Raw genomic sequence first — 13,035 nt, forward strand, 5'->3', positions numbered from 1 at the left:
GCCAATCCCCGCAACGACGCCGACGGAGATGAAGGAAGGAAGTGGAGGAGGAGGAAGAGAGATCCAGGTGGGAGCGGAAGAAGACATCGGGCTCCCGAAGAGCGAAGCCTGGGGTGACGCTACCCAGGGCACCGACGTCGCCACACAAGCCTGGACGGGAGCGGGCCGACGACGCTTCGGCTCCGGTCTCCCGACGCTGCGCCAACTCACGCCTTGGCGGCTCCAGCGGCGACGGGCGCGCGTCTGCGGTCAGCGGCATTGTATCGTCGTCCTGTGCTACGACGGCCCCCACAACGCCGACGCACCCGAAACGAGTGGCATTCCTGTTGTACAACATCAAGACGACAAGGTCCCTACCCCTTCACGCCATCTTCACGCAACCTTACCACTTCATCGTCGGAGATTAGGTAGGCCTTTTTACGGACTTTGTGTCAGACCTAGGAGATGTAGTAAGAGACTTTTAAGTTGACCTCGGGACGTAATTCTACTGTTTCCATTAACTCTTCGTTTTTTGTCGTGTGTGAACGTTTTGAGGTTCGCCTTGTGATAAATGCCTTTTATTAAGCCTGCCCGTGGTTCTCGATTCATTCTTCTTGGCCGGTAAGGGCACGTGACATTAATAATTGCCACAAGCCAAATTGCCACAATTGCCAAAAGCCACAACTATGTCCCGGAACACTGCACCAGGTGAGGCTTACATATTTCGGTGGTGTTGACTTATGGATCTGGTGGTTGACGTAGGCAGCCACGAAGAGCTGGTACCCGCGTGCCGTCGTCGCGATGTTGGGTGGCTAGCGTGGAGAGGCTGGTACTCCAGAGGACCTTGCCGTTATCGGGACCGTCGTAGCACAGGACGACGATACGATGCTGACCGCAGACACGCGCCCGTCGCCGCTGGAGCCGCCAAGACGTGGGTTGGCGGACCGTCGGGAGACCGGAGCCGAAGCGTCGTCGGCCCGCTCCCGCCCAGGCTTGTATGGCGACGTCGGTGTCTTGGGTCTAGGTCACCCCAGGCTTCGCTCTTCGGGAGCCCGATGTCTTCTTCCGCTCCCACCTCGATCTCTCTCCTTCCCCCTCCTCTTCCTCGATCTTCTTCGGCGTTGTCGCGGGGATCGTCCTTTACTCATGACACTACCCCCCTCTTCAAGAGTTTTTTTCCAAAAAAAACTTCTCCCCAACCTCTCAGGGAGGTAAAGATTAACTTTAAGCCCAAAGCCTCTGTTCATTCTTCGCGCACTTATTGTTCACCATCACATTGTTCACGCTGCCATTGTTCACTATCATGCACTCATTGTTCCCCACAGTCGTCACCCATTGTTCGCTCTCAGTTCATCACCGTACACTTCACTGCTGACCGCGCACCATACCCGTTCTGTTCACACACTCTTCACCAATTGCACAACCATAACCGTCTCTAACACCACGTTACTCATTGTCCGCACACAGCAGATCCCCAAACCAAACATTTCTCTAACTATACTACAATGCACAACTACACACCTCTGAATACATATACACGGCGGGGTTTTTCGTCGTGCAACTACAATTCCGACTTAACCTTTACACACAATGAAATTGTCCTCCATCTGTATGAGTCCTATTTGTCGCCGTATCCAGTCCGTGCTTGCCGTAAGGTCTTTAAGCCGATTATTTCATTTTTACCCTCTTCCAGCGAGCCCATTTACCATCCTTCTCTAAGCAACCGCTTCGGTTTCTCCAAAAAGCTCTCTTTCGACCTTTTCCACAGCTGTCACATGAGCTTTCTCTCAACGGTATCTTAAGGTAACGATATAATCTGATCATCCCCTTTTTGCGATCACGCGGAATTCTCTGGACAGTTCTTTCAGCTTGTGACGCTACTGATTTCCCTTGACGTGGCCGACCATGCTGTTGCTCAATTTCGAACCTGCTTTTGCTGCTTCGCATTGTGGTCAGTCGTTTAGATGTCCGCCTGGTTGCGTGGGATAGCTTGTGCAGTTTTTCTGTTTGCCGATCATTCTCGAGAGGACTACGCTGGTGCTCCAGAACTTGTCTACGTGTCCAGCTCTCCTCTTCTCGTTGCTCCGAGCTCTTTCTTGAGGATGCATGTTGCTTTCTGGTGCTCGCCCGAGACTGCTTATGTGCACCTCGCCAAACATATTTGCCAGCGGCTACTACTAGCTCGTGCATGACATCCCTGTACAAGTCATTCCTTCGCGTCTCTGTATCTACAGTAGACCCTTCATCTTTAGAGTGCGGTCCTAGTTGATTTGCAAACTCTGCGAATGGCTCAGCATCTGTGATTGCCGTAACAAGGCCAATATTTTCCATGCCCTTTTCAGAAGCAACCCTAGCCTCCGTACTGGCTGCTTTCTCCATATGAGGAGGAACTCCGCATTTCAACGTAGTCTTGCTACCACAAGTACTCATTTCAGAAAAGACCTTGTCTGTCTTCACTCGCTGTGCGAGGACCTCTCTGTCTTTATAGGAACCGCCAACAGCATCTGTGGACAGCAAACTGTCCTCGGCTGGCATCCTCTCGATGCGCCTATCTTCTTGCGGCTTGCCTTCCGCCGTCCCACACGCACCACGTTTCCCATGTCGCACTTTGAACGCTGCTTCTTCCTCCTCGGTCTGCCGCGAGACGTTTGTGTCTTTTCCATCTGTCTTACTGTCCACGTTATCGCTTTTTGCAGTGCGCTTGCATTCCATGTCACGTGCGGCGGGTTCAATGCTCTCTGCTTTTTCCACGCTATTTTGCACAAGGCGCAGCTGTGCCTCTGCCTGTTGTATCTGCTCTTCCAATTCTCTTTTTTCTCCCTCAAACTTTTCCTGCTCTTTCTGACTCTCTTCTTCAACTATTCGAAATGCCTGCTCTTTGTTCAACCCAAGGGTTACAACTAACGATAGCACCTTTCCCCAATCCATTCTTCTAAGCTGGCGAGACACGTGACACTGGGCCTATCCTGGCAGTTGGTATGCCAAGAATCCTGGCAGGCTCGCCAATTATTAATGTCACGTGCCCTTACCGGCCAAGAAGAATGAATCGAGAACCACGGGCAGGCTTAATAAAAGGCATTTATCACAAGGCGAACCTCAAAACGTTCACACACGACAAAAAACGAAGAGTTAATGGAAACAGTAGAATTACGTCCCGAGGTCAACTTAAAAGTCTCTTACTACATCTCCTAGGTCTGACACAAAGTCCGTAAAAAGGCCTACCTAATCTTCGACGATGAAGTGGTAAGGTTGCGTGAAGATGGCGTGAAGGGGTAGGGACCTTGTCGTCTTGATGTTGTACAACAGGAATGCCACTCGTTTCGGGTGCGTCGGCGTTGTGGGGGCCGTCGTAGCACAGGACGACGATACAATGCCGCTGACCGCAGACGCGCGCCCGTCGCCGCTGGAGCCGCCAAGGCGTGAGTTGGCGCAGCGTCGGGAGACCGGAGCCGAAGCGTCGTCGGCCCGCTCCCGCCCAGGCTTGTATGGCGACGTCGGTGTCTTGGGTCTAGGTCACCCCAGGCTTCGCTCTTCGGGAGCCCGATGTCTTCTTCCGCTCCCACCTCGATCTCTCTCCTTCCCCCTCCTCTTCCTCGATCTTCTTCGGCGTTGTCGCGGGGATTGTCCTTTACTCATGACATTGTGGTACCGTCAGAAACTTTGCATATGAAGCTCATGCATGCCTACGCGCAGTTAAAACGAGGTCCGGGGCTACAAACGGGCGAATCAGGTGCGTACTATCGAGCGGAGAAGTACAATTATCCCTCGTTATAACGAAGTCCTCAGGACAAAAAGAAAGCTGACTGCGTTATAAGCGGTAGTTCGCTAAAAGCAAGGAGGATTTGCTTTTTACGCACTGCTGTTGAAACCGCGAGAAACTTCGGGTAAAGCGAGAATTAGAATGCAGCAATTTCGTTATGATGGGGGTTTGTTGTTTAAGCCCAGAGAGACTTTCCTCGTGTCGCTACGTTGGGACCCACATAAGGTTCTTCGTCTGCACTGACGCCAGCGCCACCGCATTTGCTGTTCTCCACCCACCTTGCGCTTTCAGAATATTAAGCCCATGCACAAGCGCCCTGGTGCTCTTTCGTGTTCAGGTGATCTTTGCCCTTGTTGGCCTTACGCCATTAAACTCAAACCATCATCATCATCATCACCTTTCGGGTTCACATACACATGCGTTCGCCTATGCGTGTACGCAGAAGAGCGACGACTACGAAGACTCCGGAGCTGTCTCGGATGGCCCTCTGGAATGCGTCAGCCGGGCGTACGGGCTCGGCCGGGCTGCGGATGACTACGACGCCGAAGCAGAAACAGGTAACGCCCCCTGCGGGACACGCTGGGAAATCACGGGAGAATGTTAGCGTAGCGGCTGTAGCGTACGCTAACGGCGCCGGGACCCGACTGGGCAGGTGCGCATTCGTTCCACGAAAGGAGCTCCCATGCCTCGCCGAGCCCGCGAATTCGTTCTGGTGAGGGGCGACCTCCTCGCCGTCCCCGCGCGCGCATGCGCACTCAGGCCCTGGTAACCTGCTGCCGTAGCGTTAGCGTACGCTATCCGCTACGCTAACACTCTCGAATATAGGTTGGAGCGGCTTTCGAACGCTGAGTTTGCGCTTCGACACACGCGTACTATTCCCGATATACCTAATTTGTGATCGCCATCTGGCGAGTAGCGCGAGCAACAAAGCTTTCAGGTCCAGTCGCTTTTGAAGTGAAAGCTTCCGTAGTTCGACCTATAGCCACTAAAGCTTTCACTCAGCATACTAGTGGGACTGCTGGCGCCCTGTCAAAAAAACCTAATGCATTTCCCCATAGACCGGTTGGTCGACTGAAAAGCTCTGATATGATCTCTGGCCACACGGCGCGTGCGTGAAACCAAGCTTCCATTATGCCAAAACGGTTGCTTGACAATTGCGAAAAAGGAACGCTTCCGGATAAGAGAGCACACGAATCGATCATGAAAAAGGAATACAATGGGGAATATTTATTTCATAAACCACGTACCGGTATAGCTTGTATTCACTTGTGAGCCACGCATGCTGGCAACCATAAGAGTGCGCCGTTACTGGTTACGTCGGGCTCTGCGGGATGGCTGTACTTGTCCGTGCTAAGCGCATGATTTGTGATGGACGGTCCAAAGTCTACCCCACCGAACGCAAAGTAATGCCTAGAGTCCAATGTGAGTGCGATTAATAACATCTCTGTTCACACCGCCGTTGAGAATCGGATTGAAACTGAGCAGATGACGCATTCCGGTGTTTTTTTTTTCTTCGGTGTGCGGACGCAGTGGCACAAACCGCACCATGTGCGTAGCGCATCGGTCATGTCTATGGCCGTTTCCAGTGTTGCCAAGCGAAGAAATTGACAGCTAAACTTTTCAATGAATACAACCTATACATTTAGATCGTTCGTAGATGCGTTTATTTACTGCCTGAAAAATCTTCGCATTAGTTCGTTCCTCGTTTCAATTTGGATTTTTCAAGGCTTGGCGATCTATTTTACGCACGTTCAGCGAAGGTTGAACTTGCTTGTATCTTTCCTGCTTCTCTCAAATTTGTTTAGGACGGGGTAACAAAGTTTTTTTCCCTTGCCTCTGCCGACGCGAATGCGCACGCCGTTTTGACGGGTGCTGTGATTTCTGCCACCGCGTGCACGCATTGTAGAATGTAATCTGCAGCCAGTGCAGGGCGGCAGAACAACGTGGAATGGGTATGGCGACGACGAAATGCCGGTACTTGTTGGCACGAAAACGAGCGACAGGCAGGTGGCGCACTGCTGCTAAATCGACAAAAAGTGACCACTGAGACGGTTAGAACGCAGAGCCCGGTTGACACGGTGTACGACGCACGGTGTACGAGTAATAGGCGAGAAACGCCGTTTTGGGGGTTTTGCAGCGGGAGCAAGGCGTGCTCATTGGGTCTCGCCCTTTGTTCGCTAGAAAGAAGGAAAACGCACTCTTAGAGGGACAGACAACCGATTTTTGCGGAGTACATGTCCTACAGGTCACGCGAAAACCACCGCTTTATATACCGGGGGGACCGCAAGGGATTTCCAAATAAACAGGCGGGAATAATTTTAATTTTGCACTAAAATTTCTGAAGTGTGAAAGGTGGCGACGTATAGTGTGAAAATGTGACCATACCGTACGCATTTAAACAACTTGTTGTTGTTTTGGTTTGCGGGAAGAGGAAAGGAAGTGCACTAGGGATATTTTTGAGCTCTGCAGGGAGCTCACCTGCATAAAACCCAGTGCGGGGAAAGGGGAGTAGAGGGGGAGTTAAAGGATAAAGAAGAGAGAAAGACAGAGAAAGATGTCAACAGAGGATAAAGAATAAGAATTAGGGCTAGCTGTCAGTCCGGGCACATCAGTCCATCACTGCAGTGCGGGCCGGTCGTCTCCAGGTATGGGAGCAGATGGGCGAAGACTTCCCGTTGGGTTGCGCAGGCCCCTTAGGGAACAGAAGGTTCTCCATGCCGGCGCTGGGAAGGCCTTGAATATTGTCCCTAGAATGGTCCCTAGAAATCTTTTCTAGAAACCATACCTTGACGTTGGAATGTTCGGTGGAGCTCTGCTCTCGGACCCGTGTGGTGGGGGCAGAAGCAGAGTAGGCGCTCCAGCGTCCCCGGTTCTGAACAGTCCGCACATGTAGGAGAACCCTTGCGCCCGTGTCTGGGCAGGCGCTCCGCCATATTGCAGCAGGCGGCGGGCGACCCTGCAGATGCGTGCAGGCAGCGACCACGGCGATTCCGTCTATTTCAATGTGGTATTTAAAAACCGCATAAAGGAATATGAGAGGTTGCACATTATTGTTGTTTTAGCAGCAGACAAGGATTTATATACGTCCTGTCATCTCACGTGCAGTTAAAAGTATGTTGCACCATGGCTCACTGCCAGGGTTTCCAGCATAACTTTTGGCGGGACATGTACGGCTGGTAAATCTAAAAATTCCGATTTCAAAGCTTTTGGGAGGCCATCAGGAAAACCGTTTCGAGTTAAGGTTTTTTTAAGTGATGCCCTTTCATTTGGGATACCGAAAATATCCCCGACAAAACTCCCTTGCCTGTCCCTTTAAAGATGGACCAATGGAGCTCCCTTTCATTTGATTTGCTGTTTGTGGGCACATAAATGACTACTGCGCGAGAAATCGTTGGCGCTTTTGTGGACCAAAGTTCAAAAACAGCTACGACTCCGGGTTGAAGACTTTGGTTTTCCTGTTCCCCATTAGCCTTAGGGACGATGGTATGCGGCGCGAACATTTGGTTCGGCTGCTCTTGGAGTAATTAGCTAGGCCTTTTCTTTCAGTATTTGTCTTTGCTCGCTGTCGGAATCTATGCCGCAATAGCGTGATATGGTATTATATTTCGCTGTGATCATGCTACGCTGTGCTAAATATCGACTTTAACGACCCAGTATAATTGTGTTTCGTTTCAGGCCGTGTTGTACAAACGCGCTGCACTGGTTACTCGCTGGTTACTTTACTTTACTGGTTACTTTACTGGTTACTGCGCGGGTTACTTGACTCGCAGTCCCGCTTCCAAGAAACCTGCTGTATCCAGATAAAGCGCTGTTTTTTATCACTGCGACAAAATTCCTGAGATTGACCATTGCATGCCCCTGACGTTGCCTTTTATTGCGCTTGAAGTGGTCAGTTATGTCCCTTTACCAGGAGCGAGTCTCCGGACCCCATTTTTTTAAACGGTCACTCTCGACAGATATAGATATACAGACAGCGAAGGATGAACTATTGTAGTACGCATCAATGCGTCTGTTTCAGGGAATGCTAATTCTGAAAAATGCGAGCACTTTCTTGCCAGGGGAGCTCAGGGTGGTTACTTTTAGAAAAAATTTTGAACTTTTCAAGCGAAGCTACAATTGAATGACTGTGCCGTCATCGTCACTCGCCATAACTTTTCCGCTTCCGCGTCCCAACTCTCTCTCCTTCCTTACCCGCATTCGGTCCCCACAGTAAAATTTCACCTATAATTGTCCCTAGTGCGTCCACCATTGCGTAGCTATATGTTCCATAGATACGTAGAGGCGTTCATTAGAGACTTTCAACGCTTTTAGTTCGGTCAGACGCCATTGAGCTCTGTTCACTGTCTCACGGTTGCACTTTCAGGTGCCGATGCAGTCAAGGCTGGCGAACGCAGCGGGCCTCAAGGCGGCATGGCGGTGGACGCAGCGGAGCGACGGAGCAGAGAAGCAGAGGCCCTGGAACCAATGGCATCTCAAAGCTCCCGACCAGGACCTCCGTTGCAGCCTGTTGGCCGCAAGAACCTCCTGCCGGCCATTCTGCCGAGTCCACTAACGAGCGTGTTCACCGTGGTCCGGGGTGCTCCGCCGTTGCCCACTGCCCGCACGGGCTACGGCCACGTCCGGTCGAGAGTGTTCCCACAACAGCCTTCTCAGAAGGTCCAGCTTACTGAGTCAGACAGGTCTCCGAGAAAGACGCCGCCTGCACCCGTGAGGGCGAAGAAAGAGGCTGCTACAAACACAACCGAAGTGGCCAGCAACCAGGCTTCCAGGCTGAGGCTTGAGAGGATTCGAAAGCAGAGGGAGGAAGAGGATCGTCTCAGGAAAATACGGGCAGAAAAGGCTTCGAAAGTAGCCACAGAAGTGACATCACGGTCGCATGGTTCGGTGCAGAACCTGCGCAGGATCTCGGAAGAAGAGTCGTTGGAGAGGGCCGCTGCCACGGACGGTGCTCTGTCAGAACAGGAAAGTGAGCACGTGATGAAGAAGAAGCAGCGTTCGACGTCTCTCACGAGGGAAGCGATGAGGCGAACCAAGGGTGACGCCCAAGCGGAGAAGTCCCCGGCTAAAGAACCCAGAAAACCGGTGGCAGCACGTGCTTCAGACGGGAGCAAGAAGCCTGCAACGTCGGGGAGGCAGCCAGCGAGGCTGCACGAAGCCCCTCAAGCGACGGCCGATACCAACAAGCCTGTCTTTCCTTACCTCAAGAAACGTGAAGGCCGGCTAAGCGTTTCCAGAGCCGAGGAGTCCCGGGACTCCAAAGTATCGGTCGTTACTAAGAGTCGCGACGCTGATCAACAGGAAAGAATGACTGCCTCTCATTCGACATCCAGGAGACCAGCAGCGTCACCCGAACCGCTTGAGACTATGGCAGGGAAGAGACCGGCCGAACCAACTACTCCGAGGCGGCCGTTCTCTAAGGCCAGGGAAACGACAGCGACGACACCGAAACAGAGCTCGGCGTTGCTACCTTTCTGGGTGCCACACGATCCAACCCGTACTGAAGCGGGCAAGGCCCTCCAAGAGAAGCACCACCGTTCAAAAGTACGCGAATCGCTGGGTGAACAGCAGGCTGTGCGCTTCAAGGATTGGATCAAGGCTCGTCAGCAGAGCAGTGCTACGTCGGTTGAGCGTGCTTCCATCGCGGCGGCCGACGCGGCCACAGAAGCCCTGGCCCGGGAGGTGCGGCTACGCGAGGGCGACTCGAGCGAAACGGACTCGGGTCACGAGGGCGACGGCATCCTCCCGGACGACCAGAAGGTCAAGGAAGTCCTACTTGAGAAAGTCAGTCGGAGCCTGAAGAAGAACGTACTCCCGCAGGACGTGGTCACCATGCGGCTCAAGCCCTCACCACCGGCCGCTGTTGACGACCAAATCGAGGCCATCACTCGCACCGTGCGCATGAGCGAGTTTCTGGAGGCCGCCCGGCGGGACATAGTGGTCAACTGCGTCCAGCTGAGGCCCGACAACGTGTCTGAAGGGTCCACTTCACCCGAGGGCGTGCCCAGTCCGGCGGCTAGCAGCGGTGGCGGCGGCAGCGTGAGCGATGGCGCCGCGGTCGAAGACGACGACGGAGTGCTCGAGTTTGAGATCCGACACGGTCGCGAAAAGAACGTGTTCTGGCTGCCCACGAGCAAGATCAGGGATAACAAGAAGTGGCAGGTTACCTTCATTGTCGCGAGGGCTGATCAGGAGTAGTTCACGCGAGTGCTCTTGACGTCAGCAGTATTTGGACGTAGCAGTTGGGCCTGTCGAGTGCCGTTCATTAAGCAATAGCTCCAGATGACATGATGAAAAGTAGGAAATGGGACACCTTCACCCAGTGTTTGCTGTATTCATTACTGTTTGTCTTGTCACCTAGAAAATATAAAAAAAACGGCTCATCCAGTTCGATACCCTGAACCATTGCCAGCCAGTGTACTGTGTTGGTTGCAGTCTCAGCTTTATGTTTTCAGCCCTGAAAGCAGGGGGGCTACGCGATCAATGTACGGTAGGTCGTAAGGATAACAAGCCCATCAAACAGTATGACTTCGCGATAAAGCACACTATCGTTGTGATCTAGGATGAACAGGAAGCAGTTTTCAGCCAGCTAGTTTGGCGGGTAACAAAGAAAGTTTGGGTAATAGAAGACAGGATGTACGCGTTTTAAACAGTTGAGGCTCTCAGTAATGTGCTCTGATCTCATCCCTTCACGGTAACGCATTCAGAAATGGGGAGAGGATGTGAGGGAGTTCACCCTCCGTCATTGAATCGCCTTCTTTACATGGTAAACCTGAGCGCCCGCCATCCACTCACCATCCAAGCTTTTACTAAAAAAATTCCAGCCCCTTCCCTCCTTCACCAACGTTCAGGTCAGGATGTGCCACTCCTCCAAACAGAGAGCTCGTTGAATTATAAAAAAAAGTATAGCCGAATTCAAAACAAGAAAAGGCGAAAGCAGGACTGATTCGCCTTTACCTCTCGCGTTATGCACCAAGCTACGTCTACACTGCAAAATAGTTCACACACTTTCTGTCTATAAGAACCACCCTTACACCCCACCCAAAAACAAAAAAGACACCCGTTGGCAGGGTGTAATTGACAACAAAAACATTTTAAAAGGGTGTATTCTGTTTTTGCTAGTGTGTAAGGGAGTCAATTATGACTGATTGCCACTCTTAAGGATGTAAATCATTTTACAGTGTAGATGCTTTCCTGCTGACAAAAGGAAGGACAACAATTGGCAAGCAGGGCAAAAAGCAGGTACATTTGCGCCCGTAGATACTGCCAAATACAAAATAGCCATAGCATCATATCTGCGGGAAGTTCTTCCAAGAAAACGTTTGTTTTAGCCTTACGATCTTGCCGATACTGGCCACCCCGACAAGCTTTGTCATAAGACGCTTGGACTTGACTAGGACTAACTGCCCTAAAACAAAATCGTATACAGCACGCCGTTGAGATTATGGATAAGAAGAGCCCAGCCACTATCTTGTTCACTATATTAGCACGGTCTTAAATTCACTACGTTGCACTGAAAGCCGTACAACGGCGAGCTTTCATTTGGACATACCCGCGTCTTATGCCGCTTGGAAGTTTATATTCTTGCACCTGCTCACGAGTTGAAGTTCTTAGGGCACTGCACTTTCTTAAAATCTTGCTACAAGGCCTTCAATTACCGTCGCCCCGACGTTTGGGAAGATTTCTCAAAAACAACAGATGCGTATGGTTTCTCCAGTAGTGACTTCAAAGGCCAGTGTTCTAATGGGACAAAAATCAAAATCACAATGCATGGTGATCGCCTTCTACCAAACAGAAACCTTAAACTCAACTGAAGCCCATGCATGCATCCCAGGATGCATCGCGCCGTCTCTCACGATTCTAAGAAATCGACGGAAAACAGCAATTCAAAAACATTTTATCAAATTTTGCACCTTAAGATTTAGGGACATTGCTTTTCATTCGTTGTGCATTCGTGATTAATTTTCCCATGTTCTCTGATTGATGAGACGTCTGTAATATAAAAAGCCCACCATCGCTGCCAACAATGGCACATCGTAGGCCTCTTTAATTTGTCTACTTGTGCTCGAACGCTGATGTATACCTTATGGAAAGGGCCTGCATTATCTGCAAATTTTTGTATATGTTACCACGCTGTCTGCTACCACGCTGGATTTTGTACTCAAGCATCTGAAGCTTCTTGCTTTGCAAACCTTGCACTTAGCCTTGAAACTCATACAAATGTCCAAAGCTGTCCAATATAGCAGTACCCAAGGCGTTGTATATTGTGAAAGAAAAGTAGAAGAGGTGTTTTCTATACAAGTAGCAAGCTGTGCTTCTTGTGCTGTTAGTATGTTGTAGAGCCAGGTTGGTGTTTGCAGAATTTTGTAGCGCCAAACGTGCAATCGAAGAAGACGACAAAAAAAGCTATTGAAAAGCCTATTTATGCTGTTGCTTGTTTTTGTATTCCGGTTTATATTATATAGACAAAGTTGTTCTACTGCCACGAAATATTGTTATGGTAGGTGTGTATTTGTATTTAGCTATTTCGAGTTTATCATGTACTCCAGCAGTCACCACTCTTTGCACACTTATTTGTAATGAATGAACCGTGTCTGTTGTACGTGTTCTCATAACGCGCAAATACATCTGTAGGCTTTTCCCCGTGGGTTGTTGTGCGCCTCGTTCTTCTCTGCGGGATTGAGGAAAAGGAAAGTGGTTTCGGCAAGGGTCAATCAGTGACTTGGTGCACGCCGGAGCGGTAGGCACGCTGAAATTTCTCTAAAGAACCCAGCAGCCATACTCCGTCAGACTGATCTTTTCAGGAAAGGGGGGGGTGGTGGTGGTGGTGGTGGTGGAAATGATGGTGGGCACTCTGAAATTGTTCAACAAAACCGGGCAGCCATATATACTCCACCTGACTAATTCACCCGCAAAAACTTTGATCTCTGCAGGAAAGGTTGTGGTGGTGGTAATTATCATGCGTATGACGATGAAACGAAAAAGTACCTTGCTACTTATGCTGATACAAAATTTTATAAAGCAGCCGGTTTAAAGAGGATGTCCACTAACCAGAGTAGTGATTGATTGATTGATTGATTGATTGTGGGGTTTAACACGCCGACGCAGCGCAAGCGATAAGGCGCGCCGTAATGGAGGGCTCCGGATTAATTTTGACCACCTGGGGATCTTTAACCTGCGCCGAAATCTGGTACACACGGGCGTTCTTGCTTTCCTCTGTCATGAGAAAAGCGCCCCCGACGGCCGCGAATCGAACTCGCGTCCTCGCGCTTAGCAGCACAACGCTTTAGCCACTGAGC

The 13,035-nt window shown here is 50.8% G+C and overlaps 1 protein-coding gene across 1 annotated transcript in view; it reads left to right on the forward strand.

Annotated features, from left to right (window-relative positions):
• LOC144150271 (uncharacterized) overlaps positions 1 to 12,377 on the forward strand; it is a 139,297-nt gene extending 126,920 nt beyond the window's left edge. Inside the window, exons 14-15 of the mRNA XM_077682133.1 lie at positions 4,182 to 4,296; positions 8,103 to 12,377. Of these exons, the coding sequence (XP_077538259.1) occupies positions 4,182 to 4,296; positions 8,103 to 9,934 (1,947 nt within the window). The 3' untranslated portion in view covers positions 9,935 to 12,377. The remainder of the gene's footprint in view (positions 1 to 4,181; positions 4,297 to 8,102) is intronic.
• The last annotated feature ends 658 nt before the right edge of the window (positions 12,378 to 13,035 follow it).

This window comes from Haemaphysalis longicornis, unplaced genomic scaffold, assembly GCF_048455015.1.
Source record: "Haemaphysalis longicornis isolate Haplotype H1 unplaced genomic scaffold, Haemaphysalis longicornis Haplotype H1 scaffold_8, whole genome shotgun sequence".
In the NCBI taxonomy this organism is placed as follows: domain Eukaryota; kingdom Metazoa; phylum Arthropoda; class Arachnida; order Ixodida; family Ixodidae; genus Haemaphysalis; species Haemaphysalis longicornis.